General features: G+C 39.3%; 1 protein-coding gene and 1 long non-coding RNA gene across 7 annotated transcripts in view; one reads left to right on the top strand and one right to left on the bottom strand.

Moving 5' to 3' along the window:
* ablim2 (actin binding LIM protein family, member 2) overlaps positions 1-19,210 on the top strand; it is a 45,434-nt gene extending 26,224 nt beyond the window's left edge. For 5 of the 6 annotated variants that reach the window (XM_007570511.2, XM_007570512.2, XM_007570516.2 and 2 more), the window contains 8 exons: positions 6,357-6,410; positions 8,420-8,457; positions 8,598-8,706; positions 8,811-8,869; positions 9,566-9,626; positions 17,527-17,534; positions 17,632-17,712; positions 18,729-19,210. In XM_007570511.2, the coding sequence (XP_007570573.2) occupies positions 6,357-6,410; positions 8,420-8,457; positions 8,598-8,706; positions 8,811-8,869; positions 9,566-9,626; positions 17,527-17,534; positions 17,632-17,712; positions 18,729-18,842 (524 nt within the window). In that variant the 3' untranslated portion in view covers positions 18,843-19,210. The remainder of the gene's footprint in view (positions 1-6,356; positions 6,411-8,419; positions 8,458-8,597; positions 8,707-8,810; positions 8,870-9,565; positions 9,627-17,526; positions 17,535-17,631; positions 17,713-18,728) is intronic. The other variant, XM_007570515.2, reaches the window with a different exon arrangement.
* Positions 6,495-8,413, bottom strand: LOC107838475 (uncharacterized). Its single transcript, XR_001664543.1, has 2 exons — positions 7,471-8,413; positions 6,495-7,096 (listed from the first exon to the last, which is right to left on the bottom strand). It is a non-coding gene; the product is annotated as an uncharacterized LOC107838475 (long non-coding RNA).
* Positions 19,211-25,627: the final 6,417 nt, after the last annotated feature.

The raw sequence follows: 25,627 nt of genomic DNA, 5'->3' as shown, positions 1-25,627 counted from the left end.
AGACAAGGTTGTAAACCAATTTTGTCATTTTATTGTACAACTTTAAATAAGCTTGACCCAGACAAGTTGAAGCCATTAATAAATTGGCAAAAACAAGTTGGGAAAACAGTTTCAGTTGGTTTGTTCAATACTCCAGTCACTCACTTCCGACATCCATCATAGCATCTTGAATGATTAAGTGACATAGTTGCAAATGGTCAATACTGTAAAATGTGTAGTAGCCCAATGCTAGAGGGTTATTTGGCATTGTGTCTTCCTACCCTACTGAAGTGGAACACATGTACAATACTGCTACACAGGTATTAGTTCTTGAATTAATTCTTTTTAAAAAAATGTTTAATTGGCTCTAGTTGCCTTTATTTGATAGTGAATCAACAGAAAAGTGGGTAATGAGAGAGCAGGAAGAGATGCAGCAAAGGTCATCAGGCCGGGACTCAAACCTGTGACGGCTGCGTTGAGGACCAAGTCCTCTATATGTGGGTTGTGCTTTACCCCTGTGCCACCACAGCACCACATTCTTGATTTACTTCTTAAAAGATTCTCATTTGGATTGTAAATTATACATTTCTACTTCTGATTCCAATACCGTTTGCTAACTTACACATTTGAAACAAACCAGACAAAAAAATGACACCCATGTTGTTTTATTGTAACCTATCTTAATTTTGTGGCATTAATGTGCAACAGTGTCAGCATGGGTCATGTGGTTCTGTGGGTGACCTGTGGATTCGTTGGCATTGTTCATGAATTTCTACAGCGCTAACAACATAAGAGTGTTTTGCTGTAACTGGCGCATTCCTACTGGCCCAATTTACTGGGAGAGCCAGGTATAGGGAATATCCACAGAGCCAGAACATATGAATGAAGCAGCATTCAGCTTCCATGCACCACAAATTTAAAACAAATTTCTAGAAAATTGTAAAACAGCTGAAATACTGGGTGCCTTTAAATCTCAACTTAAAACCCACTTGTTTAGAGTTGCTTATGGAACATAAACAACAATTGGGATTTGAATCCCAACCCGGGTTCAAGCGCTAGGAAGAAAAAGGGTGCAGGTTTAGAGTCTCCCCCTTTTTTATATGAGGTACCCATAAGGGCAGAACTTCGACTCGGCAGGAAATTTAATGTGTTTGATTGTTGATTCAATGTTGGATGACTCTGTGTTTTTGTGTTTAATGATGTAAAGCACTTTGAAATGCCTTGCTGCTGAAATGTGCTATACAAATAAAATTTGATTGATATCAATTCGGGGCAAAGTGCCAAGAACATCCAGCACCTGGTAATAAGGGAACAGATAGTTCCTGGAAAAGCTTGAGAATAATTAAGAGAAGCATTATTAGCATACAGAATGCAGGGAACAAGCACAGATTTACAATATGAACGGGGTATTTTGCCTAAAAATGTAGGAGTGTGACCCATCAGTCTAACCTTTGAGTTAGAATAACAGTCAAATTTTACCTTAGGTGAAATGTGAACAGGGCCAATTAAGGATTCCTCAAAGGATGTGTTGGTGACGTGAAGGAACTTTGTGAAGCCTCTGGAACTCTTAAGAGCTGGAAGCGGAGGAGCACCTCCTGTGTGTGTGTGTGTGTGGGTGCGTGTGTGTGTGTGTGTGTGTGCGCGTGTGTGTGTCCACAGTGGGAACCAGGATTCCTTCCTGAACAGAAACATCAATGTTCTCACGATGCAAACCACTTCAGCTCCACACACATCCTGTCTGTGNGTGTGTGTGTGTCGATAGGGTGCAGACCCTGAAAGGGAGAAGTCAAAATGTCTGGGAACAAGTCAGAGATGTTTGGATAAGGTTGTGGAATCACCATTGGTGAGTGGCCAGCTAAAGGCATGTGTAAGCAAACATAGCAATTTGACCTGTCCTGAGCCATATACTTAGCATAGTGGTACCACAAATACAAGGTGTAAGGAGTGGAGTGTTTAAGTTCCAAGTCAATGGTAGACAGCTATTTAATATCCTGCAGTTCATGTAAAGAAGAATTCTCCACCTTATCAGAGAAAAATGATCCCCACCACATGAGTGACAAAACAACACAACACTAAAAATAGCCAATACAAATGTCTGTAATGGGAACAAGATGAAGGCATGATCGTTGTTATGATGAAATCCCATTTTCTCTTTTTTTTTCTTTTTTCTCTGGAACTATTTTAATATTTAATTTAATCTTCACTCTCCAATTCGACCACTCGCCAGTGGATCAGCAATAGTTCTTTGGTTGGGGAGCCTTTTGATGTATGAGAATGAGTGTTTGTGGTTGTTTTTGTCTCTTTTATATTGCTTTGTTTCTTCTCTTTTCCTTTCCTGAATGTCAGCCTATAGGGTGTTGGAGGTTACTAGCACTTAACACCAATTTTAATAATGGTATGTCAGTGATTCAGGAAATCAATGTGACTGTCTGGGGTGTCAGAGGTTACTAGCACTTAACACCAGCAGCAGTAAGGTAATTTATCCTCATTCAGAAAGTTCTGCGTTGTCCTCCTTGGTCTGTTGTCCTGTTGACTGCTGGACAGATTTCTCCTCACCAGGATGGGTGTCTTCTTGAGGCTCCAGTAATCTTTTACAGTGACTGGCGTGAAAAGCTCTGCCAAGCAGAGACCACACATGAGTGTTATTCCAAGGATAAGGGATCCAAAGCAAGGGGCGAGACAGTCTGGTTTTCATGCAGCTGTAGGAAACAACTCCGAACCTTGTACATGTAACCCAAATAACTTTATCTGGTGGGAATATACAAGAATTTAGAATAAACATAGAGCAATATAACTAGCAGGAATTACCTTAAAATCATTTTCTACTACAGCGAATAAATCAGCCATAAGGGAGATCATTGTCTTATTTTGCTCCAGAGACACTTCATCCAGTGTTGCAGTTAATACATCACTCTCAACATGAATATGGATTTTTCTAAAAACTGATGGTACCATGTATTCCATGTACCATGTATTATTTTAAATTGTTTAACATTTAAATGTAAGATTTTAAGGAGCTGACAAGTTTACTTTGTAAAAGTTCAAAAAACAATATTCATAGTTAGATTGTTTTGTTACCATAGCAACAATCTGATGCTATGAGTTTAATCTTTGAGATCTGTTTGTTCACAAATACAAATTAATAAACTGCAATTATAATTTATTGCTTTATAGGGTGGCCAATTAAACTATCCCCCCTCTCTCAGATTAAATCTAACACAGAAGCTGTTAGAGGTGCTGATGGTTTTAGCAGAAAGAAAGGCCCCTAAGACAAATTCTGCACCAGGCCTCATAGCCTTGGAGCGGCCCTGTATGAGTTAAATCCTCTGCACTGTGTGCAGAGATGGGCAACAAATGGGAGATTTAATTCAATGCTGCTAATGTGGCTTTAGTAGCTGGTCCATTTCGTGTTTATGGGACGAGTTTCTCAAATTTCCGCGCAGCCTCACACATTAACTCTGTCTATGTGGACAAAGCATTTGATATGGTTTGATGCATCGTGTAACTGAAACATAGTACTAAAAATAATAAGAAAATAATATAAAACCAGCGTGATGCATGACTGCGAGGTAAGCGCGAAATCTCCTCACCGACCTGAACCTGGTGAGCTTAGCGCTGGTTTGTTAACCATTAATGCTCCGACCAACCGGGAACACATACACTTTATCGGTGCACACAGAGGGCACTGAGTAGCGTGTTAAGCTGTAAAGTCCGCATATAATTCTTTGTTCACAAAGATAAAGCATTCTCACTGCTCCTTAACACGCATCTCTGACAGCGTGACTACAAGTTATCCCTGCAATTCACGTAGAGCTGCACAACCACAGCTAACGCAGTGGGGCTTAACCTCCTACCTTGATCAAAACCTCTGAAAAGAATCATAATTCCTCACAGGGGGTTGATGTAAATATCCATACAGGTCAGCCTGAGTCCAGTCTGAGTGAAAGGAGGTGCACGTGATCCACGCTGAGTTAAACTTAAGACATGCAGCTGCTGCAGCGCGCCAGGCAACGCGCAGAGGCACCAGCGGTGTGATTGGTGCATAAACTATAAACTCTAGAACAGTGGTTCTTAACCTCTGGGGTTCGATCGAACCCCAGAGGTTCAATGAGTCGGTCTCAGGGGTTCGGCGGAGCTTCTGCCGCAGAGGCAAAGACACACTTGTGCAAAGTTGTGATGACGCCCCGCTTTGCCATCACTTGCTGTAGAGGATCAGGTTACATTCCTTAGCCAATCAGAGCTGCGGAGGAGCACTGATTGAAGGAGCTCCACTCTCAGCATGGATTTGAACTTGTGTCTTTAATTACTTCAGCAAAACTCACAGTTTTTACCAAATGGGGTATATGCCACGGACTTCCGTTTTAGCACTTCCGCATTTTTTTTCCACATAGCCTGCTTCCGGTGCACAGGTCACTCTGTGTTAGAGATGGAGTTTTTCACTTGGTCCTTGCTGGATTTGCCCACAGTAACCGTTAACCATTTTAAAAACAAAAAGCAGCAGGAGGATGTAACTTCATAACCTCATTTTCTAAGCAGAATCTCAGAGGGAAAAAAAAAAGAGAAATTACTTTGTCTAACGCAAGAACAGATTATAGCAGCTAAGTGGAAAAAATCACTCTAACGTGGATAATAATGATGAAACAGCAAAGGTAGATAATCATATATTCGGGATTCGGGAAAGACGTGATTTGCACCATTTGTTCTGTGGGTTTTTATGTGGGTCGGTGCCACTTAAACGGCTGTAAAGCGAAGGTTTTGGACCTTAATCTGACTGACTTCTTGTGTGGTTTGGAGCATTGCTGCTCTCTGCTGTTTTTAAATTACCGTGCTCGGTATCGCTCTGACTGCATGTTAAATGTATTTTATATAATTGTCACATAAACAAAAACTAAGGAGTTGCCTAACAATTTCATACTCCGTATAACACAAACGCACATCAACACACACATATTGACTTACCTTGTTCCGAATCGCTGCCTCTGTTCTCAGCCTGTTCCCGTTGCAGTGGATTTCCTCCGGCATTATTTTCCTCCAACAAATTATTCCACTAAACGAACCACATACAACTCCCTTTATATCCCCCATCTTCCCATTTCTGACGCTGGATCTTCAATATCCTCAAGCTTTGAAATAGCAGGCAGCTACAAACCGCATGTTAGCTGTAGTGGCTAAGTTTTGGCTACAGTCCGCTGTCGCCTTGACATCAGCTGGAAAATGAAAAAACTAAGCACTGGATGGTACCTATTGTTCTTGGCTTCTGCCAAGAACAATAGGAGCAAGCAGGACCCGGAACCAACCTATGTGGAATAAATTCAAACGGAAATACGTCACCACCTCTCGGGGCGTATACCCTATTCTGTAGCTTTCGGTGTACTTCTAAATCTGCTCCTTAGTCGCATCTTTTTGGGGTTGGTACTGCCTCTAGTGGCGTGGGGGTGGTAACACAACTAATATAGTTACATTACTAAATCAGAATACCGCAAAGTTTTTATTATTTATTATATATTTTTCATTCTCTTAAGAATGTAGAGCTAATTAAATGATCTAAACAAGACCTTAAAGTGGTTCCAGTTTCTCTCGATGCCCAACCTGTTGAAACTGTGGCAAATTTGGATCGTTCCTGGACAGTCAGCTCAACTTTGCTGAAAACACTGATTATATTTTGAAGAACTGTTCTCAGAGACTCTACCTTTTAAGAAGACTTAGTGATCATGGGGTGACCCAACTAGACTCTAGTTGGGGAACCGCTGTGTGCCCCAACTAGGGGGCACACAGTAGTGATATTTTATTTATCACTACAGAAGGGTTCAGTGAATGCGCATATGAAAATGGTGGGTTCGGTACCTCAAAAAAGGTTAAGAACCACTGAGCTAGAAAATATATTTATCATTTATAAACTTATCCTTTAGGAATAAATCTGCTCCTCCAGTGAAACAGAGATTCTCGCAATCTGGCTTTTTTTTTTTTTTTTTTTAAAAAGCAATGTATTTATTTATTTATTTTTTAATTATTATTTTCCTGAAAACATAAACATGAAAGGCTTAACCTGGCAGTGGGGCTAGTAAAGCATGGCGGCCGCCAGGCCTATAACACACTGGGGGAAACCCTGCATATTTATATTCATTCATAATACAGACCAATGAATATTTATATCTTTATTTTGTTGCATGTAAACTATTAAAAACCCAATGCTCTAGTTGTGCTACAGCTGAAATTACAAAATGTGCTGTGCTGAAGCAAGCTATACCGTCCCCAGTATGTTCATTATTCAATATAATGCTAACTCATGCTTCTTTTTCTCCATTCTCTTTTCCCTTCTTTCTTTCTCCCACCCATGTTGGCTTCCTCCATTTTCTCTGCTCTGTATCCATCTTCAGAGGCTACGGTCAAAGATAATATCTATAGAAAACCCCCCATCTACAAACAGCATGGTACAGTCAACTTCGCCTTTAACACTTAATTCTCTGGTCTGGTCTCTGCACGATGTGTTGCATGTTGGTCATCTTGTTTCCCCCCCCCCAGTTCTGTTCCTCTGGTTTCTTCGGCTTGCAATTTTGGTAGTTTATGGATCTCCCTGCTCTGTATTCCATGCATTGTATTCGAAGAAATAGGAAAACGTAAACCGGTGATTAAAAAAAAGTTAAACCAAAGAATACTGACAATACCTACTGCATTTGCTTCTAACAATTTAGTCAATATGAAGTCAAGCCAATCTCCACTAGTCACAGTTGACAATTAGCTGTGTACATCTCCATGTGTGAAATTATCTCACACACAGAATAAAATATGGCAAGCCTTTATTGTAATTTTGATGGTTACAGCTTTGAGATAATGAAAATCCATAAATCATTATCTTGGAATGAAACATGAAACAGAACAACATTTAAGTGTTTTGCAGAAAACCTGAGACTGGGGTGAATGTTTAACAACTCTGAACATACAACTGGATCCACAGTGGGATGGTTCAGATCAAAGTGCATGTTTTAGAATGGTCTAGTCAAGGTCCAGAGTTAAATCTGACTGAAAAACTATTACAAGATTTATGAACTGGTGTTCATAGGTGTTCTTCATCCTCATCTAATCCGACTCAGTTTAAGCTGTTTATTGAAAAATATTGCTTAAAATATCTTACATGAAATCCTAACATAATACTGTGGAGTTTGTAGGTAGAATGACACAAAATGTGAGTAAACATTCAAGATGTATGGATATTTTTTGCACAATAGTTAATTCAGTGCCCCATTTGATTGATGTCTTGTATTAAGGTTTCAAAGTGTGTGTTTATAGTATTCAGATTAAAATGTTTGCATTCTGCCTCAATGAAAGGCTAATGATTTTTGGAAGCATCTGCTTCAACTAAAGTTATTTTATAAATTGCTAAAAAGCAATTTCAACAATTATATATGCCTTCTCAGTAGGAACATATGAAAGGATATATTTAAGATTCAGGAAGTAAATATTATCTTCATTAACATCAGTATGTAGAGATACAGTGGTGAAGAAAAGCTTTGGACTGCAGCTGATTTAGCAGGAGGCTCCGTTTTTCACCTCAGTCATGCATGCTAGCATTCGTCTCAGCAGCTCATCTGTTGGGTTCGTGGTGATGCAGTGTGTGTACACTCAGAATAACTTTGGATGTTGACATTGGTGTTGTGTTGTCTCACTCATGTTCACCGTGTCTTCAGGGTTGTTTTTGTCCCATAAACATACATATGTAATTTTCATTAGACTTGTGAAGTTTTCGTAAATGTATAGCCATATTCCATAATCTTCCTAAGACTGTTAACCTGTTTGCTTTTTTATTTAGCAAATTAGTAAATGGGCTGAATTTGTTTTTTATTTTCCATAGCTTTCGTGCTTTCTAGAAAACTTCCCTGTTCTTTAGAAACAGGGAAGTTTGTAAGAAAGTTTGTAAGATGGTGCACTTTCCTCTATTTTTTGCTGAAGAATAATTGGTGGACCAATAGAGAGAGTTTATCATATAAAAACAGCTTGGGTGACATCATGCCATTAGATATTGTAAGGAATGATTCTCTGGCATATGGGCCAGTGGTCATGTAATAAAAGACAGATCAAAGACAACTAACTATCTATTGCATACATGTAATGTGGTTGAAGCATTATTCATCATCATAATAGGAATACAATCAAAGTTCCCAAGTAACTAGGTTTGCTGTTGCCCTTCTTTGATGTATGCCTACCTAAACACCAATAGTTTTCTTTGCGGTTCTTCAAATCCAGTGTTAGTCTATAATAGGAGTGGATCACATTGTTTATGACCCTCACTTTTTTAGACTGTACATGTAGCAAAGCTAAATCTGCAGCTGTAGATGTTATGCTCCAGGTTTGACTTGGACTCACCCTGGAGGACAGGTTAACTCAGAGTAAGGTGATCCAGCACACTGATTGTGACATGCTGTAACATTTGACTGTTTTACAGCTTCTAGAACATCCTGGCAGGAGGGTGATGATAACAAGGTGGGTCTGTGTGGACACTTATTTTGAATGTGCAAATCTGTTCTCAAGCTCAATAAACTAATTATCTAACTATCTTGCCATCCTCCATCACTCATTCTGTCCTCTTTCTGTTTTCTCCATCCTTTGTTTTCCTTCTATAGAGAACAAGTTGGATAATCTTGAAAAGTGAGACTGACGGTGAGATAGCTCCTGAAAACCTGAACCCCTGTAAATCCACATGCAGTCTCCCCATGGACACATCTCAGCCAAGTGAGAAACTATTTACAACTCCAGCTTGATGCTGAATCATTCAAAAGTGCAAAAAAAAAAAATGAAATAAATAAAATAAAATAAAAAATTTGACACCTCTGTAGATTTCCCCTACAATAAATCTGCATCATTACCCGGCTATGGAAGGAATGGCATCTATAAGGTGAGCAACCAGTTTTTGATTAAACAGCTTATTATAAATACCCAAGTGATGGATAAAATCAGTTTAAACTGTGGCACAACAGGTTTTGTTTTTGTTGCTGATATGAAATCCCTGAAAGATTTAAATAATCTAATATTCATGTGCTACACTGACTCATAAATAGAATAATAAACAGGCTGAGTAGAAATCATTGTTTCCAGAATGGTTCAAACTTGCATGTGTTGGCAGAAATGCAAATATATAAAAAATATATTGGCTACGTATTATCCTGTAGTGTGGATTTTACCTTTACCCAGTTTCTCTCTGAAGAAAAACAAAAATAACCTAATTTTTAACTTGGAGCTCTATGAAGGGATTCTTGTGGCTTCAGTCTTCATTTATACTACTGGGAGTGGCATAACTACAAGATTTGTAGTTATTCCCTTGTATTTATAGCACATTGCCAGAGTGAGAAGGCTCTATCTAGCCTACACTTACATCACAGCCACAAACTTCAATGTATTTTATTGGTACTCAAGTGACAGATCAAGGTTTATTGTGAGGTGGCTCCAACTTGGCTCTCAGTCCGTGGAAAAGGAAACAGATTATTTTATGGAATCAGTTAAGAACCATTTGTGGTTAAGAACTGGAAGCTCTATGGTGGAAAAGACCTAAGTTAATGATGGGAGTTTGTGTTTAATGTGTATATTCCTACAGGCTGCTGATATGGTGGAGGATGACGTGGACCCTGATTCCCACAGCTGGGGAGGCATGAGAGGTGAGACTAAATATCAACTTGAGAATATTAGTTTCAGTTCCTCTTATGGAGCATAAATCTGCTTCACTTACTTTAATGCAAACTGTTTAGATTTATGCCTGCAGGTCGGCCTTACAGAGCACCACAGACACAGTTTCATCCCTAAGGCTGTTTTTCTGATGGACACAATGAACAACAATAACCAGAGTAGTCAGCTACTCCACTGTGAAACAACCTTATTTGCACTGTTACAACTGGTCTTTGGGAAAAAAAATATCAGGTGGTCATACACACACATCAATGGTGGGTACTGCTAACTAAAAATGTAGTTGCACTAATCATTAGGCACTCATCATAAACATTAGTTATGCTAAAGCTAAAGCGCTACTCGAACATGGTACCTATTTAGTGGAAGCTAGAGCTAATATTAAAGCGCTAAATTCAACCATGTTGATATCCCTCAGAGTGGATCACATTGTATATGACCCTCAACAGGGTCAAATGTGTTATTCCACACCTACTTCTACAGTTTGTGATTCAGGAAGTGACTGTTTGGATCAGGCATTTTATTCATGACTTTAGCTTTATAGCTATTGAGTATCACTAACACTAATTCTTTTGCAGATTTTGCCTAGTTGACCACAGTAGAGCTTTGGTCTGAAAGCACATAGGATACACTGTTTACTGTTTAGCGATGCATTCTGGGTAAAGAATATATGTCACTTTCTGCACTGCATCACAGGTGGAGAATGTGAGGAGAGGCAATGGAACTGCTGCATAAGCGGTCTTCACCCACTTTGCAGTCAATAACCACAACTTCAACACATGATGTTGAACTTTGGGCACCATTCTGGAAAGAAAATTACATAATTGCAAACCTACCACTGATTTACAGTGGATTCTACATATCTTTCTGAGTGGCTGCTCAAATTCTTAGTCATCTTTATTTTGGTATACCTCAAGGTTTTGGAGCCCTTGTTATTCCTAGTTAACGTAAATATGCAACATACTTGCTGGCACAATAGAGCAGCTACTCAGTCAAAAGGACAACTGATAAACCTGCAACCAGTTAAACAACATTTAACAGTAAAGTTCTCTAGACCCCAAATTATACGAGTCAAATAAATCTCATAAAACTTATATCAAATAATGTCTAGTAAAAGAGGGAAACATTCATTCAAAGTCAAATGGAGGTTCCATCAAAATAATTATAAGTTACAAAATCCAAACTTCCTGAGAGCACGGCTAGCTGATTAATGCTGGTTCTGATTGGCTGGTTCTGACATAGTTGAGTAATTCTGCTGAACACAGGGAGGAGGCAGAGGAGATTGATTATGAGGCCCGAGCAGCTAAGCGCTGCGAAGGCCTATTGAAATTGTGCTGTAAATTATTATTATGCTTCCGTAAAATAAATTGGCTTTTTGGAAGCTTTATCATATTCAGAAACTCACCAAACTTGGCGGACGCATCGAGACTGTGAACAGTTTACGTATTTTAAGGTCAACGCAAACATCGCAAAAGAAACAGCTCAAAGGCGCCACCTAGCAACTTTCAAAAGACCCTTTCCTATTACCTTACTTTATCGCAGAGACATGGAATTTGGTACACTTGTAGAGATCCCCAAGACGCTCAGAATTTACAATTAATGTCATAGTGCAAGCATGACAGGAAGTTGGCCATTTTGGATTGAAGTTCCGATTTTGACCCCATTTTGGCCGTTTACAGCCTTTGCATTTGATTGAACTCCTCCTAGGGATTTCGGTCAATCAGCTTCAAACTCGGTGAGATCGTTCATAAGGCTTGGCCGATTAAAAGTTATCAAAGGTTTGCATTTTCTTGCCTGCTAAAGGGGGGTTTCCTGGGGTCAAAGTTCACCTATTCACCATGAAACACCAAACTGTTATAACTCCTACACAAAAACTCACAGAGGCACCAAACTTTCAGTGATTGACCATCATCGGGTGCCCTACAATACCCAACGGTCAAATGATGACAACAGGAAGTGTCATGTTTTACTCTGAACAGTCCCTTTCTGACCCCTTTGAGCTAATCAAGATGAAACTGTGTCCACAGACAGAAAACATGTTGGTGTAATGTGGATTTACAACCCTGTTTGTTTTCGATGGAGCAGGTGGGCGTGGCAGCGTGGCGAAGTGACCTGTAACACCGTTGCTATACATTTGGCTCTAGATTTCACAATTATGAGCAGAGCTGCACCAAACTTGACATGGGTGATCCTGGTTGGATCCCTTACGATCCTATATCGTCATAGTCTGACGTCATCTAAGCCCCGCCCCCTCACAACAGGAAGTGCCTTCTTTTTCCTTGGAAAGCTCCATCTCTGGCTCTTTCAACTTAATCAAGATGATTCTGTGTTGGATGACAGATAACAAGTTGGTCTCACTTGCTTTAAAGTGCCAAGAGTTTTCAACGGAGGGCGTGGCAATGGCGGTGTGGTGAAGTGACCTGTAACTCCGTTGCCATACATTTGGCTGTAAATTTTATATTTTCGAGCCAAGCTGCACCAAACTCAGTAGGATGCATCCTTATCCCCGAACAGGAATCCATAACAGTCGTTGATGGGCGTGGCCTAATTTCTCTACAGCGCCCCCTAGAATTTTTTAAATGATCAGCCCCAAGCCATGCTTTAACCTAAAAATATGAAACTTGGTACATATGTGTATCTTGTCAGGAAATACAAAAAAGTGTCTTGGAGCTATGGTGCAAACCCAACAGGAAGTTGGCCATTTTGGATCAAACCCACCATTTCCTTTTTTTCATACACATCACATCTGATTGAACTCCTCCTACGGCTTTTGAGATACAGACTTCAAACTCACTCAGCACACTCTTGAGACATTGAAGGTGAAAAGCTATCTAAAGATTTCTCGTACATTAAAGCATGTGGGCGTGGCTAAGCGTCAAACTTTGGCTTTCTGCCCTGAAATATTAGAATGCAAAAACTTCTCCAGGAAAGCTCAGAGCTGAATCAGACTTTCCATGTCTCATTATAGACCAGCCCTGATCACATTAACATGGTGAATTGATGACATCACCTAATTCCCGCCCCCCTCCAAAAGGAAGTCACCTGTTTTTTCTGCTGGATGTCTTACTTATACTCTATGATTCAAATGGAATCAATCCTGTGCCAACTGATATAAAATGACATGATGATGAACTCTGTGAATGTTGGCTGCTGGCTGAACCATGTGGGCGTGGCTAAATAGCGAATAGCAATGCTCGCCGTATGTCTACGATCATCTCTAATTCACACATGCATCATCCGATTTGCACCAGACTTTTTATGATTGACTCTGGTGAACCTCTAAAGAGCCCAATAGCAATACATTGTAATGTAACTCCACTGCGCCCACTAGGTTAATCAAAGAGCTGTATCTCCTTGCTACATGACCCAAACTGCACAAGATTTTTTGTGCATCGCCAGGGAGCGCTGCCGAACGCATCAATGCGTATTGCCTGGAGGACAAGAGCGGGAGCCACATGAGAGCGTCTGCGGTGGGTGGCGTGTGGCGGTGCTGGAACCCCCGCGGTGGGCAATAGGCCGGAGTGGCGCTGAGCTGCGAGGGCCATTCGAGGCTGCTTGCAGCTTTAATTTATTTTTTTTTTTTCATAAATTATCTCTCATGTTTGGACATAGCGAAAGTTTTAATATCTGAATTTTTTTTGTTGTTTACGTTACATGCTGCAGCTTTAAGCAGTGTGAGAGTTCACTGCTGGGTGGAGGTTGAGCAGCGCTATGTCTGTAAAATATTACTACCATTATCGCGTTGCGGCGGTCCAAGAGCAAGAGCAGAACCAGGTCTTACACAGCTAGCTCGAAGACTTGAATTATTTTTTAGGTTATTTGTTTAGCTTTCTGACCATGATGCTAATCCGGGTGAGTGTAGCTGTGCGCTGCTTTACCTGCTGTCTGGCCGCTGTCCTTTTGCTCCTGCATTGAGCCTCCATGTAGCCAAACTCTGACAAGTGCTTGTTTTTTAAATGCCATATTAGATTTGTTGTATTGATGCATTATGACGTGCTTCACTCCCGAGACAATTTTCGGGCTCAGTGGAGCTAATTTTTTTTTTTTTTTTTTAATATTATATCACAAACACACTTTCACTGTGAAGTTACTTGTTTTTACAATAATATATATTTGATCATGTATGTAGAAATTATTATTTTATCAATAAAAATAAAAAGAAAATTGCTCTCGGGCCCCCCCTGGTGGCCACGGTAGGTACCGCACGCTTCGCCGGTAACGAGCTGCCCTGCAATGAGCAGAGCATCCAAACGTCCAAAGCTCCGGTCAGAAGTTAAGTTAGCAAAACAATGTCTCAAAAAAGGACTTATCCTTCAGGGAGGGAGAAAAGAAAGGAAGAATAGAAAAAAGCCAAGATAAAGGTTTGTTTTAATGTGCCTTGGTAATGTAATGTAATGCAAATGTAAAAGATTTGTAAAGCTGCTTATAGAAAATTACCTTGACCAGACCAAGTTCAACAGCCAAACATTTATGTTAGGGTCTTTGTGTTTGTGTGAAACTGAGTTTAAACTTTAGATGAATTGATTCTCATGGTTGGCTCTGTATATTTCTGAGGTATTTTTGGCTTCAAAACGCCGAGTTTGATAATGTTTGATAACAATAATTGAACCTTCTCAATGTTTGACATTGTCTAGCAAAATGTTTTTACGTCAGGCTACATAGCTGCTACATCAATGAGCTGCTGTATGCTGTAGTTGGGGATATGTTGTTTGCTGCTGAGCAGAATCATTTTGTGGCTAAAAACATTATTTTACATCAACAAGTTGAAAAAAGACTCACCTAATATAAATTACATTTTTTAGCTATTGGAGTAATGCTTAAGAGAAATTTATCTAATAAAAGAATGTCATGAATATCTGTATAGGGCTGCACTGATTGCAGTTTTCTGACCGATCCCTGGTTACCGATCTTTAAAAAGCCTGACCTGTCTATTTTGATTTTGGCTGATACCAATTTTTTTTGTCTGAAATGTTGGTAAATATATCAAGAGTCTCTTGGCAACAGTGGGGTGAACATTGTTAACTGCAAACCTGCAGATCTGACCTGGTGGGTCAGTCTGTCAGTCACACCTCTCACTGAGGACAGAGGCTGATTTTTAAACCTCTGCTGACGAGGATAAGATTAGGGGATAAGATGGGCTTAACGGCCAATCACGATCCTCCAAAATTAAGGAAATCGTTGCCCAGAAATTAACTGGTTGATAAATCAGTTGGCCAATAAATGTATCCTATTATGCATGTATATAATGTAAACAGCACTGCCAGAGATGCAATAAGTTTATAGCAAGTGTGTGAATGATCTAATGATCGGACTCCTGATTGCAGCCAGCCCACATTGTTAGCAGAACTAGAGGGCCCCAAAACCAAATTCTGCTTGGGGCCCCATGGAGGCTTGGGCCGGCCCTGTTTACATCAACGCATATCCATGTCTTAGTGCTAAATGCAACTTAAAACTCTGGCAAGATGAGAAAACTAAACAGTCTGAGCTTGAGCTGTTTTGCAAAGAAGGATTGACAAAAATTCAGTGTGTAGGTGTTGTTGAAAAAAAAAGTACTTTAACAAGAGTCTGGATGAGAAGAAATAAGAAACCTATAAAAACCTTGGCAGGTGAGGACAAAAATACAGAGTCAAGGGAGTTTGTCGAGTCTGCTCTAGTTAACATTTGATCCTGGCTGCCTTTTCTAGGTTCTGATCAGCAGATCTTGTAACAGCAGGTTGTCATCTATAGTTGTGAAGATTTAGTTGTTATGCTCCGATGATTCTGCGGAGCTCAACACAGATGGCCTTACCATTTATCTTTTTTAATAAAAGGAGGTTGTGTTTGATGCTAATGAGGACAGCTTTGATCCATTTTTTTTTTTTAAAAAGGTTTTATTGAATCTAGTGGCCTTTATTTGATAGTTAATTGACAGGAAAATTGGTAATGAGAGACGGGGAAGACATGCAGCAAAGGTCGCCAGGCCAGGAATCGAACCTGCGATGGCTGCGTCGAGGACTAAGTCCTCCATACATGGTTCGTGCTTAACCCCTGTGCCACCACAGCTCACCCAGGACAGCTTCAATCCTGATAAATGCTGGGTCGGGAAAGTAACACTTAGTCTTGAGGATCAAAAACCTATCTCCTGCTGTTTATGACACTGTAGCTAACTAATCTTATGATAAGACTGTTCTGATAAAAAGAGTTGTGAGGAGCACATTATAAAATTGTTGGGGTTTGTTCAAAGCAGAGACAACCCCCAAAAGACCTTCAGTCAAAAGACATTCTGAAAAGTATTGATTCATTACAAATAAACACTTTTCACATTTTTCTTTTCAGAACAGACAACTGTCTCTTTCTCCTTCCACCTGACAATTCTGCACTATGTGTTGTTTGTCACATAAATCCCAATAAAATACACAAAGGTTTGTTTCTATATCAGAACAAAATGTTGAAAAGTTCAAGGGACATGATACTTTACCTGTGAGACTCTGTTATACCATCAGCTATATCAGGTTTCATGGATTAACATACAAACCACCATATCTGCTTTCCAATAATTATGAATCTTTGATTCCATTAGCGTAGAGACCCTCTCTACCAGGACCACTTTTCTCAGTAACAAGTAATCTAACGCGTTGCTATTTCAAATCCAGTAGTCAGATTACAGTTACTTATCGAAAACACTTTGCGTTACTATTTTCTTTTGTAATTTAATTGTAGTTCCTCTGCGTGTCTTGGGGAGTGATCGCCGTTTCTATGCAACAGTATCAGCAGCGACAGAAACATAAACAATGGAGGGAAGAGAGAGATGTGCATTTTGTTGCTGGAAAAATAGGAACTAATTTGACTTTCAGTCACCAAGTCCGATTATTATAAGTGGCTTCGGGCTTGGTTTTTTCTAAAGTTGCTAACAAATTTAATGAGTCGCGGGCTGCGCTTTTGGGCTGTTTTTGAACGTGAAGTTGCTTATTTGGGCTTGGAAATAAACAGATTTTGTCTGACCTCTAATTAGTCACTAAAGTCAGACTCTCCCTGTCCATCATTTCCCGGATGATCCGTCCTGCTGTGTTTTTCGTAAAGTCAAGTTAATATATTTGCTGTGAATGGGTTGCGCTACAACAAACTGCAAACATCGAGATTAATATGAACAGCGCAATAAACATGAAAGCAAACATGAATGAACGTGTTCATAAAGTTGTGCAACTAAACGCCAATATAATCATTAATATTAGGATAAATGTCATAAATCTGTGCAGGAGCCGTCTGAGTTGTGGAGCCACAGGAGGAGCTCTGTGCGCTGCGCTGTGACAGCAAACACAGGGCCGTAACGCAGAACCTGGAGGCTGGGGCAGGGAGGGGTGGGAGGTCTAAAATCCTATTTAGAGTTTAGTGGAGAATAGTGGAACACACAAAAACATGCACAAATTACTAAAGTTTTTTTGTACTATTGAAACCATTAAATAATCTCCCCTTCAGTTCAACCTTATGTGGAGATACATTGTTGATGTTACAATTATAAAATAACTTACAATTAAGTATTGGCAAAGATCAATGCAATTTTCACAGGCGGCAGAGCGTTGTTAGCAGCTGCTGAAAGTAATTTAAAAAGTTACTTTAAATGTAACTTATTTACTTTCCAAATTAAGTAATTAGTAATCTAATTAGTTACTTTTTCAATGAGTAATCAGTAATCTGATCAAAGTTACTTTTTCAAAGTAATTATGCCATGACTGCTCTGTACTCTGGTGACCTAAGGTGAGATCATGGAGAGGTGATGTTCTGCTTTCATGTGTATATGCATACAGTCTTTAGTGTATCTGCCAAGGAGAGTTCTCAGTACTCTAGCATCATAATCTGTCATTTAATATATGTTTCTCTCCCTTCTCTCCTGTTTAGATTACAAGGTAAGGGATATTCTCGCTTTATGATTAAATTAGCTGATACATAAGTTTCCTAATACTACTCACTGACAAATCTCTCTCAACCCTTTTTCTATTCCAGATCTACCCCTATGAAATACTAGCAGTGACACATAAAGTGAAAGTGAAGCTTCCCAGAGATGTAGATCGCACCAGACTGGAGGTGAGCCCTCATCTTTTCCTCCCTGCTCTGTAGTTCCAGCCCCCTCCTTCTTTCCACGGCCTGTTAACCTGGAGAAAATGTTAAAACATGGCTGTGAAATGATTCAAATTGCAGTAGAAAAGACTGGTCAGCTGTTTGGAATGACCTAAGACAGTCCTTTGAAGATTTAGTCTATGTTAAGATACAACTTAGATGGATGAAAACAAAATGAGATGAGCTTCAGTATGATCAGTTACATAAAAGGTGCAGAATTATGTAAAATAAATTTTGTTTTTTTAGCTTTACATCATGTTATAATGTTATTCCTTCATCAAAAACTGCCTTGAGTGTTTCCTTGATTCTTTCGTGCATGTTTTTGGAAATCATTTAATCTCCATGCCAACCATTCAACTGTGCAAAATGCCAACTACAAAATAAGGCAATTTTCTTATTTTGTAATTGTGCTTAATTGAAGTCATTGTGTTTTCTTAATTATGTTGTGCTTAGTTAATTGGGGTTTTGTACTTCAGGGCCACCATAGTTTATAGAATAAACAAGTAAATTAGCCCTCTAGAATTTATGTGGATAAACATTTTTAGGGGAAGAAAAAGTGCATTAAAAGTTTTTAAAATCAGTAAAAACACTAATGAGCTAAATCAAAAATTTGCTCTGCTATTGGCAGATTAGCTGTGAACAACAGATTTCTATGGAATCTGTTTTGATGCTTAGTTTAATGGTGGGCACACCCTGCTTTTGCCTTTTATCTTTCTTTCTTTTGAACCAATTTGTTGGGTTTTCAGTTGAATTATGCTGAATAAATGATACCATTATATGTAGAAAAAATGGTAGACTTGATCAGTTCTTCCAATACTTTGCTGTTAATTCTGGGAGCTGAGCATTTAGCTCTAATGAAAACAAGGAGTTTGAGAATATGAAGCGGTGTTTTTCTTTTGAGTAATATAGCTTTCAAGCATTGTGTTAAGTCTGTTGTGTTTACCGTCAAGTAAAAGTCTCTCCAACCTGTCCTCCATTTCCAGAGACATTTATCTCCAGACGAGTTTCAGCAGGTTTTTGGAATGACACTGGAACAGTTTGACCGGATGGCCCTGTGGAAGAGGAACGACATGAAGAAGAAGGCCCGTCTGTTTTAGGCCATCATTAAATAATCGCTGCAAAACTGCAATCTTTAAGGAAGCAAAAGACAACGCCTGAAATATCAGTATGCACCTCCTCAGACTCTCCGCTTGCAAATCTCCATGTATTCTGCCTGTGCAGCTACATAGAGGCGGCTTGTGTTTTCACATAATCGGGGGCAGTAATAGTATGTGTAGCTTTTTGTATGCAGTTCGGTGCGAATGTTTGATTAAAAATCCCACAGAAGAGAAAGAGGAGATGTGTTTGCATGGTTCGTGTTTTTCTCCTTGCTTCCTGTGAAGTTCTGTATCCTCCCCAGTTTTCTCCTGGTGCATCCATAAATTCTGATTTAAAAAAAAAAAAAGAACTGCTCTTTCTCATTCTAGTTGCAGGCCTTCCCCCAGGCTTTCTGTGGTTCTGGTTATGTGCACCAAAATGTACATTTTCAAACATGAGCCGTCTTGTTTTTCTGCCTGTTTGTCCTCTCTCTGTTCATCTTGTCTCCTATTTCAACATGTTTTTGCTGCAATGCCCTTTTCTGTGTCTTTGTCCTCTGCCTCCTAACTCACTAGCTGCTTCTCCACTGACCACATAATCACACAATTTGACATTTTGAAAATACATTTTCTTAATCAAAACAAACTAGTTTCAAAAAAACTCTCGATGAAAAGTTTTGGCACCAGAGTGAGGTGATTCTTTTGGCCATATTGAAATTGGTTTATTCTGCAAAACTGCAATGAAAACACTTTTTTCACAACACATAAGTCACATGATCATGAACATCATGTTGCTGTTGGCCCAAACTATGAAGAAAACAGGAAGTAGTTAGTTGGAGTATTATGGCGAAGCATGTTTTTAGTGACTTTTTGTGTGAGCAAACATATTCATGTGTGATTTAGATGTGTTTCTTATTTAATGGAAATACTGCAATTGTGAAATTGATTTTTTTCAACATTAGTGCAATATCAACAGAGTTTTGCATAAAAACAGTTTTTACATGAAGTCACACAGCTCTGCTGTCTCCTAGTCTCCTAGCAAACTCCTAGTCACACAGCTAGGAGAAAATGCTTGCATAGTTTTACATAGTTTTGTACATTGACAAACAAGTTGATTTGGTTTACACCATTGCCATTACCTTTAAGCTTAGAAGACAAAGACGAAGTTAAAAACTGTCTGCGGTGGTGATGTACTTCTTCAGTATCATATGCTTCTATTTTTCATTTTACCTCATCTACAAGTTTGAGAGCTTGAATGGTTCTGATGCATGCTCAGAACATTTCCAAGTTTCTTCTTTCAAGTTTCTTTCTAACCCTTCAATCAACAACAGGAAGGACGTGGATAGCAACCACATGAGTCAGGAAATGGTCACATGACCAGGAATATTTTAATAAGCTATTTTTGGAAGGATCTTTGAACTTGTATTGAGGTGGAGTTGAAGTAATTTTAATTTTGATTGATTTTAAACCCAATACTCTGATACTCTGATGTTGTATTCTGTCCTCAGCTAGTTTTACATGAATTCCTGCATAGAGTCAAACTTCTACATTTTAAATGAATGCCATCAGCTTGCTTGATTTTAATGGGCTATCAACTAAGGTCACCATCAGGTCATATACAGAATGTATGTTTAAATAAACTTGGACATATACTAGATTTATCTGTCTGTATACAAGCCTTGGTGTATCTTTAAGCATGCATGAGGATGGGAAAATGGGGTTTCTCTACTGACCTCATATTAGAAATGTATGAAAACATCATCAGTGTTTGAATATTTTATAGTCACATGAAATGCCTGAATTCACTGTTTACTTTTGCTTCTGTAAGGTATTTATTTAAATGCAACTTTATGGAAGTTATATTATTTTTAAATGATTAGGGTGTAGTGTCAAATGCATAAGCATCACATGATAAAACTGATGACAAGAGACATATCACATTTTGAGTTTCATCTTAATGTATGATCAAATGTTTCTCCTGTAGATCACACTAACTCCTGTCATTATCATAACACTGAATTTCTAATATCCATCTGCTATTAAAGTGCTTTAACCAGACAGTGTTACTGTTTGTTTCAGTGCTTGTGCTTGGTGAATGTGAGTGGTATCCACAATCACGCTACACCAGACCAGACTGCACACTTTTGTATGTCACACAACTATAACAATCAGAGTTCAATTCAAATTCAGAAGTTCTTTATTAATCTCAAAGGGAAATTAAACGTTGTTTTAACTCATATGACCCAAGTTTCTTCAAAGAGTTGTTGTAGATTCTGATATCTGTGGGCAAGAAGGATCTCCTGTAGCAATCGGTGTTGAAGCATCTGACTGAAGACACTGTTAGTAACCACGTTTCTATTGATCACATAATGGTGCACTTGACACTTTGAAATTAAATTTGCTTAATGGATATTTAGTGTGAGTTGGTCTTTTTGGCCGTATCCAAGTTTATTTGTATAGCACTTTTCAGCAACAAGGCAGTTCAAAGTGGAAAATGACAGAAATACAAAGTCATAGAACACAGTCAATAATTGAAGCATTACGTTTTGTCAAGTTCCATCGTTACACATCAGAATATTGATTAATGTTTTATTGATTTTGTTTCAAAAGCAACTCTAAACAGGTGGGTTTATAGTCTAGATTTCAAGGAACTCAGTTTTTCAGCTGTTTTGCAGCTTTTGCAACAACAGCAGATCTTTAATGTAATGTGCTAAACCATTAAGTGATTTATAAACAGTATTTTAAAGTCTATACTCTGAGCTATAGGAAACCAATGTAAGGACTGTAGAACTGGTGTGATGTTCTCTAGCTTCCTGGTTTTAGAGAGACCTCCAACAGCAGCATTCTGGATTAGCTGCAGGTGGAGGTTTGATTTTTTTATTTTTTGGCTGACCTGTGAAGGTACTGTTACAGTAATCAATGTAACTTAAGAATAGAGTAGAATATACTTTGATTCCTAAGGGAAATTGCTTATTAGTTGATAAGAGTCCAAAGAAAGAATACAAAAAAACAGAAAACACGCAGTGGCCCAAAAAGTGGGTATGCACTGTATGCAACGCACAGGGGCGCTGCACTAGAGGAGGCGCAAAAACGATTTCGGGAGTATTTTTTTCTAGTCAGTATTTTATGTAGCTACTTAACAGCTGTTTGGGTATGAAATGATCAATAACAGGAACAGCACTGATTAGGCGGCCCTCCCCTCCTGCTAACCGCACGGCTTCCCATACATTTAGCTTGGTACTCCCTTCGAGAACGCGCTGAGGCGCATTTTTTTTTTCTTCTTCTTCTTTTAAATTTGAATTGTAGGAATGCATTCGACAACAGGGAGCTAAAGCTGGGAGAAGCTTTTTAGTGCCCCAGAGAAAAAACTCCGGGGCACTAAACAGAAAACGGAAGAAGGGGAGGGATAAAGATGTTGGAGAGACGAAGAAAAGCTTTTCAAAGTGGTTGAAAGACAGTAGATAAGTAATGTCAGTGTATCAACAGAAGTGGTTGTAAATATTCAGGTTAGCTTAAGCTAGCCTAAAATGACAGGTGGCTGTTGTTGTCTCCGCCCTGTATTGAACCAATACGGGATGCGATTTATTCCGAATTGCTATAAATGTCTGATAGACAAACCTATAATACACATCTCAACAATAACTAATAATAATGACCAAAACAAAACACAGGATATTAAGGTCAACTAAATTGTCGTTGTGGGACCTAAATAGGACCCCCTCCTCCACCCCCACGAACTGACGATGTTGTCACAGTTGCTTAGATACGGGTGAGCTGCTATCAACCCGCGTCTTTTTTAAAATGTCCACCCGATTCTACACCGTCCTCAGAAGTAAACCTCTGGCAAAAATACAGACGTGAGTGGGAATTACAGTGAAATTTAATATGGGCATTAAAAAATGTGTCGGCGATATTCAGTGGCGCACAGTGGGTTGTTTGATATCAGATAGAATGGGTCAGGAGAACGCCCCGTCAGAACATATAGGACCAGACATCAGTCTCTTCATCCCTCAATCATTTCCTGAGACCTAAAAATAATATAAATGGCAATTTAAAGAACAAATCATACAAATAGATTAATAAACAAATTAATAAATATTGTGAAGAGAAACCGTTTATTTTTTTCAACATTAAAAACGTTTGTTAGGATTGTGTAGGAAAAACGTTGATATCTTATAAATACAATGTTTTGTGGTCAATATTATTTCACCATTTTATTAATGTAGGTTGTCAGTTTGGATGGGGTTTATATCAAGCTAAGAATGATAGAAAACATGCTAACAAAATGCCTCAGACCTGCAGCCCATACCGTTTATACAGATGATGCTTACGACTTCAACACTGATTTTAAATGAACTCCCCCCTTGATTCATGGACTCTTTTCTCCATGAATCAATCTGTGAGCCAAAGACAGTGGCTCTTTGGCTCACTTATATTACCCTGTTTTTTGTTTCATTATTTTTAATTGCCCTGTAGGCAGAAATGTATCCACATTCTGTAAATAATACATTTATTATTATTGATACTTTAATTAAAGATAAGTTGGGTCAGCACCAGAGTTTTCTAGAAAAATGTTCAGATTTTATTTTGTGGTTTTAAAGGCTCTACGTTGAAGATGATGAGAAATAAAGACATACTTAATTTACTTTTACCGTCAGCTGCAGTAGTCCCTCTGCTCTTGGCTCCCGTACTGAGCTGTCGGCGAGTGGTAATGCTCAGCCGCTCCCTCCCGTTTCAGACTCTTCTTATTAAAGTAAGAGTTAGAGAGCTAAATATAATTGGAATATTGGCTACCTTCGACAGAAAAAGGAGCTAAGTCTATGAAAGCAATGTAGCAGTTTTGCTAGTCTTGATTTCCAAGGCATAAGGTTTATCACGATTCAGCCAAAGTAATGAAATGAACAAACTGCAGTCTGATTTTTGTTCATATGTTTGTTCCTATTGAGCAGTGAAAGTAAATAAAAGGTGTAGCATGTCTTTTGCTTTAAGTATTTACTTACTGGAGGGTTTTTTGTTAGTGCTGTAGAGCCACAGCTAACAGCTAGCTCCTCACTTCAGCGGCTCTAATGGAACTTGTGTGTTCAGCGCTGCTGTTGCTCCGCCTGCACTTTGGACTGAACCATTGTTCTAACAATAGTGGGGGGAACCTAAAAATTAATTATTATTTTTTCATAGAGGAATGGTAAATTTACCTTTTTTTATATTGATATTGTTTAAATACAAAGGTTTCTTTCATGATTTCTTCGGGGGTGGGGGGACAATTCTAGACTTTTCCAAGATTGGTGGGTAGGAGGGGTGCATCCCATCCCGGGATTTGCCTATGAAGTAGAGCGAATAATATAGGAAATTGCCCCCCCTTCACTTCCGGAGTGGAATGGTCCCATTTACAAATAAGGTATGAGAATGACAGTGGTCCGTCCTGGCCCCTTTCTGTTTGCTGCAGCGAGGTGTACATGCACTGCTTCGCAAAAAGGCACATTTGAGGAGCACATGTAAACAGTCGCATTCAATGACATTGTAGTGATTTGGGTTTTTTGTGTGTTTTTTTAGGTTTTTGTGTTCTGTTGAGCAGGGCTGGTCCAAGCCTCCATGGGGCCCCAAGCGAAATTTGGTTTTGGGGCCCTCTAGTTCTGCTAACAATGTAGGCTGGCTGCAATCAGCAGTCCGTTCATTAGATCATTCACACACCGGCTATAAACTTATTGCATCTCTGGCAGTGCTGTTTACATCATATACATGTATAATAGGATACATTTATTGGCTAACTGGTTTATCGACCAGTTGATTTCTGGGCACAGATTTCCTTAATTTTGGAGGATCATGATTGGCTAATAAGCCCATCTTATCCCCTAAACTTATCTTTGTCAGCAAAGGTTTAAAAATCAGCCTCTGTCCTCTTGTGCTCTGCAGTGAGAGGTGTGACTGACAGACTGACCCACCAGGTCAGATCTGCACGTTTGCAGTTAACAATGTTCACCCCACTGTTGCCAACTCAGAGACTTTCTTGATATATTTAGCAACATTTCAGACAAAAAAAATTGGTATCAGCCAAAATTAAAATCAACAGGTCAGGCTTTTTAAAGATCGGTAACCAGGGATCGGTCAGAAAACTGCAATCGGTGCAGCCCGACACAGATATTCATGACATTCTTTTATTAGATAAATTTCTCTTAAGCATTACTCCAATAGCTAAAAATGTCATTTATATCAGGTGAGTCTTTTTTCAACTTAGAAGTTGATGTAAAAATAATGTTTTTAGCCACAAAATGATTCTGCTCAGCAGCAAACAACATATCCCCAACTACAGCATACAGCAGCTCATCGATGTAGCAGCTATGTAGCTTGACGTAAAAACATTTTGCTATTATAATGACAGAAATTATTAGTAAAAAAAAAAAAAATCAGCTCAACTGAGGGGGCCCCTTAGTGGCCTGGGGGCCCTACGCGGCTGCTTAGTTTACGCCTTGGGCCAGCCCTGTGGCAACTTGTCCAGGGTGTACCCCGCCTCTCGCCCGGAATATTAGCTGGAGTTAGGCACCAGCGCCCCTCCCGACCCCTAGGGCAAGGGTGTTAGAAAATGGATGGAGCCCAAACTGAGGGGGCGTGGCTAGACATCCGTCAATCATTGTCAGCCGCGATAGACAGTAACACTGAATGGACCTTACCACAGGGGCCATTTCATTGGCTAATGCCCATTTCACGTCACAGCGCAGCTACCACGTGCGTGACCGTCTCACACATAGACATAATATAAGGATAGACCCTCATGGACCGCTCTCGCCTATTGTCGCTGACGAGATTTAGGG

This window comes from Poecilia formosa, unplaced genomic scaffold (genome assembly GCF_000485575.1).
Source record: "Poecilia formosa unplaced genomic scaffold, Poecilia_formosa-5.1.2 Scaffold262, whole genome shotgun sequence".
Classification (NCBI taxonomy): domain Eukaryota; kingdom Metazoa; phylum Chordata; class Actinopteri; order Cyprinodontiformes; family Poeciliidae; genus Poecilia; species Poecilia formosa.
Note: the sequence above shows the minus strand (reverse complement) of the source record. Positions and strands in the feature narration are given on the sequence as shown.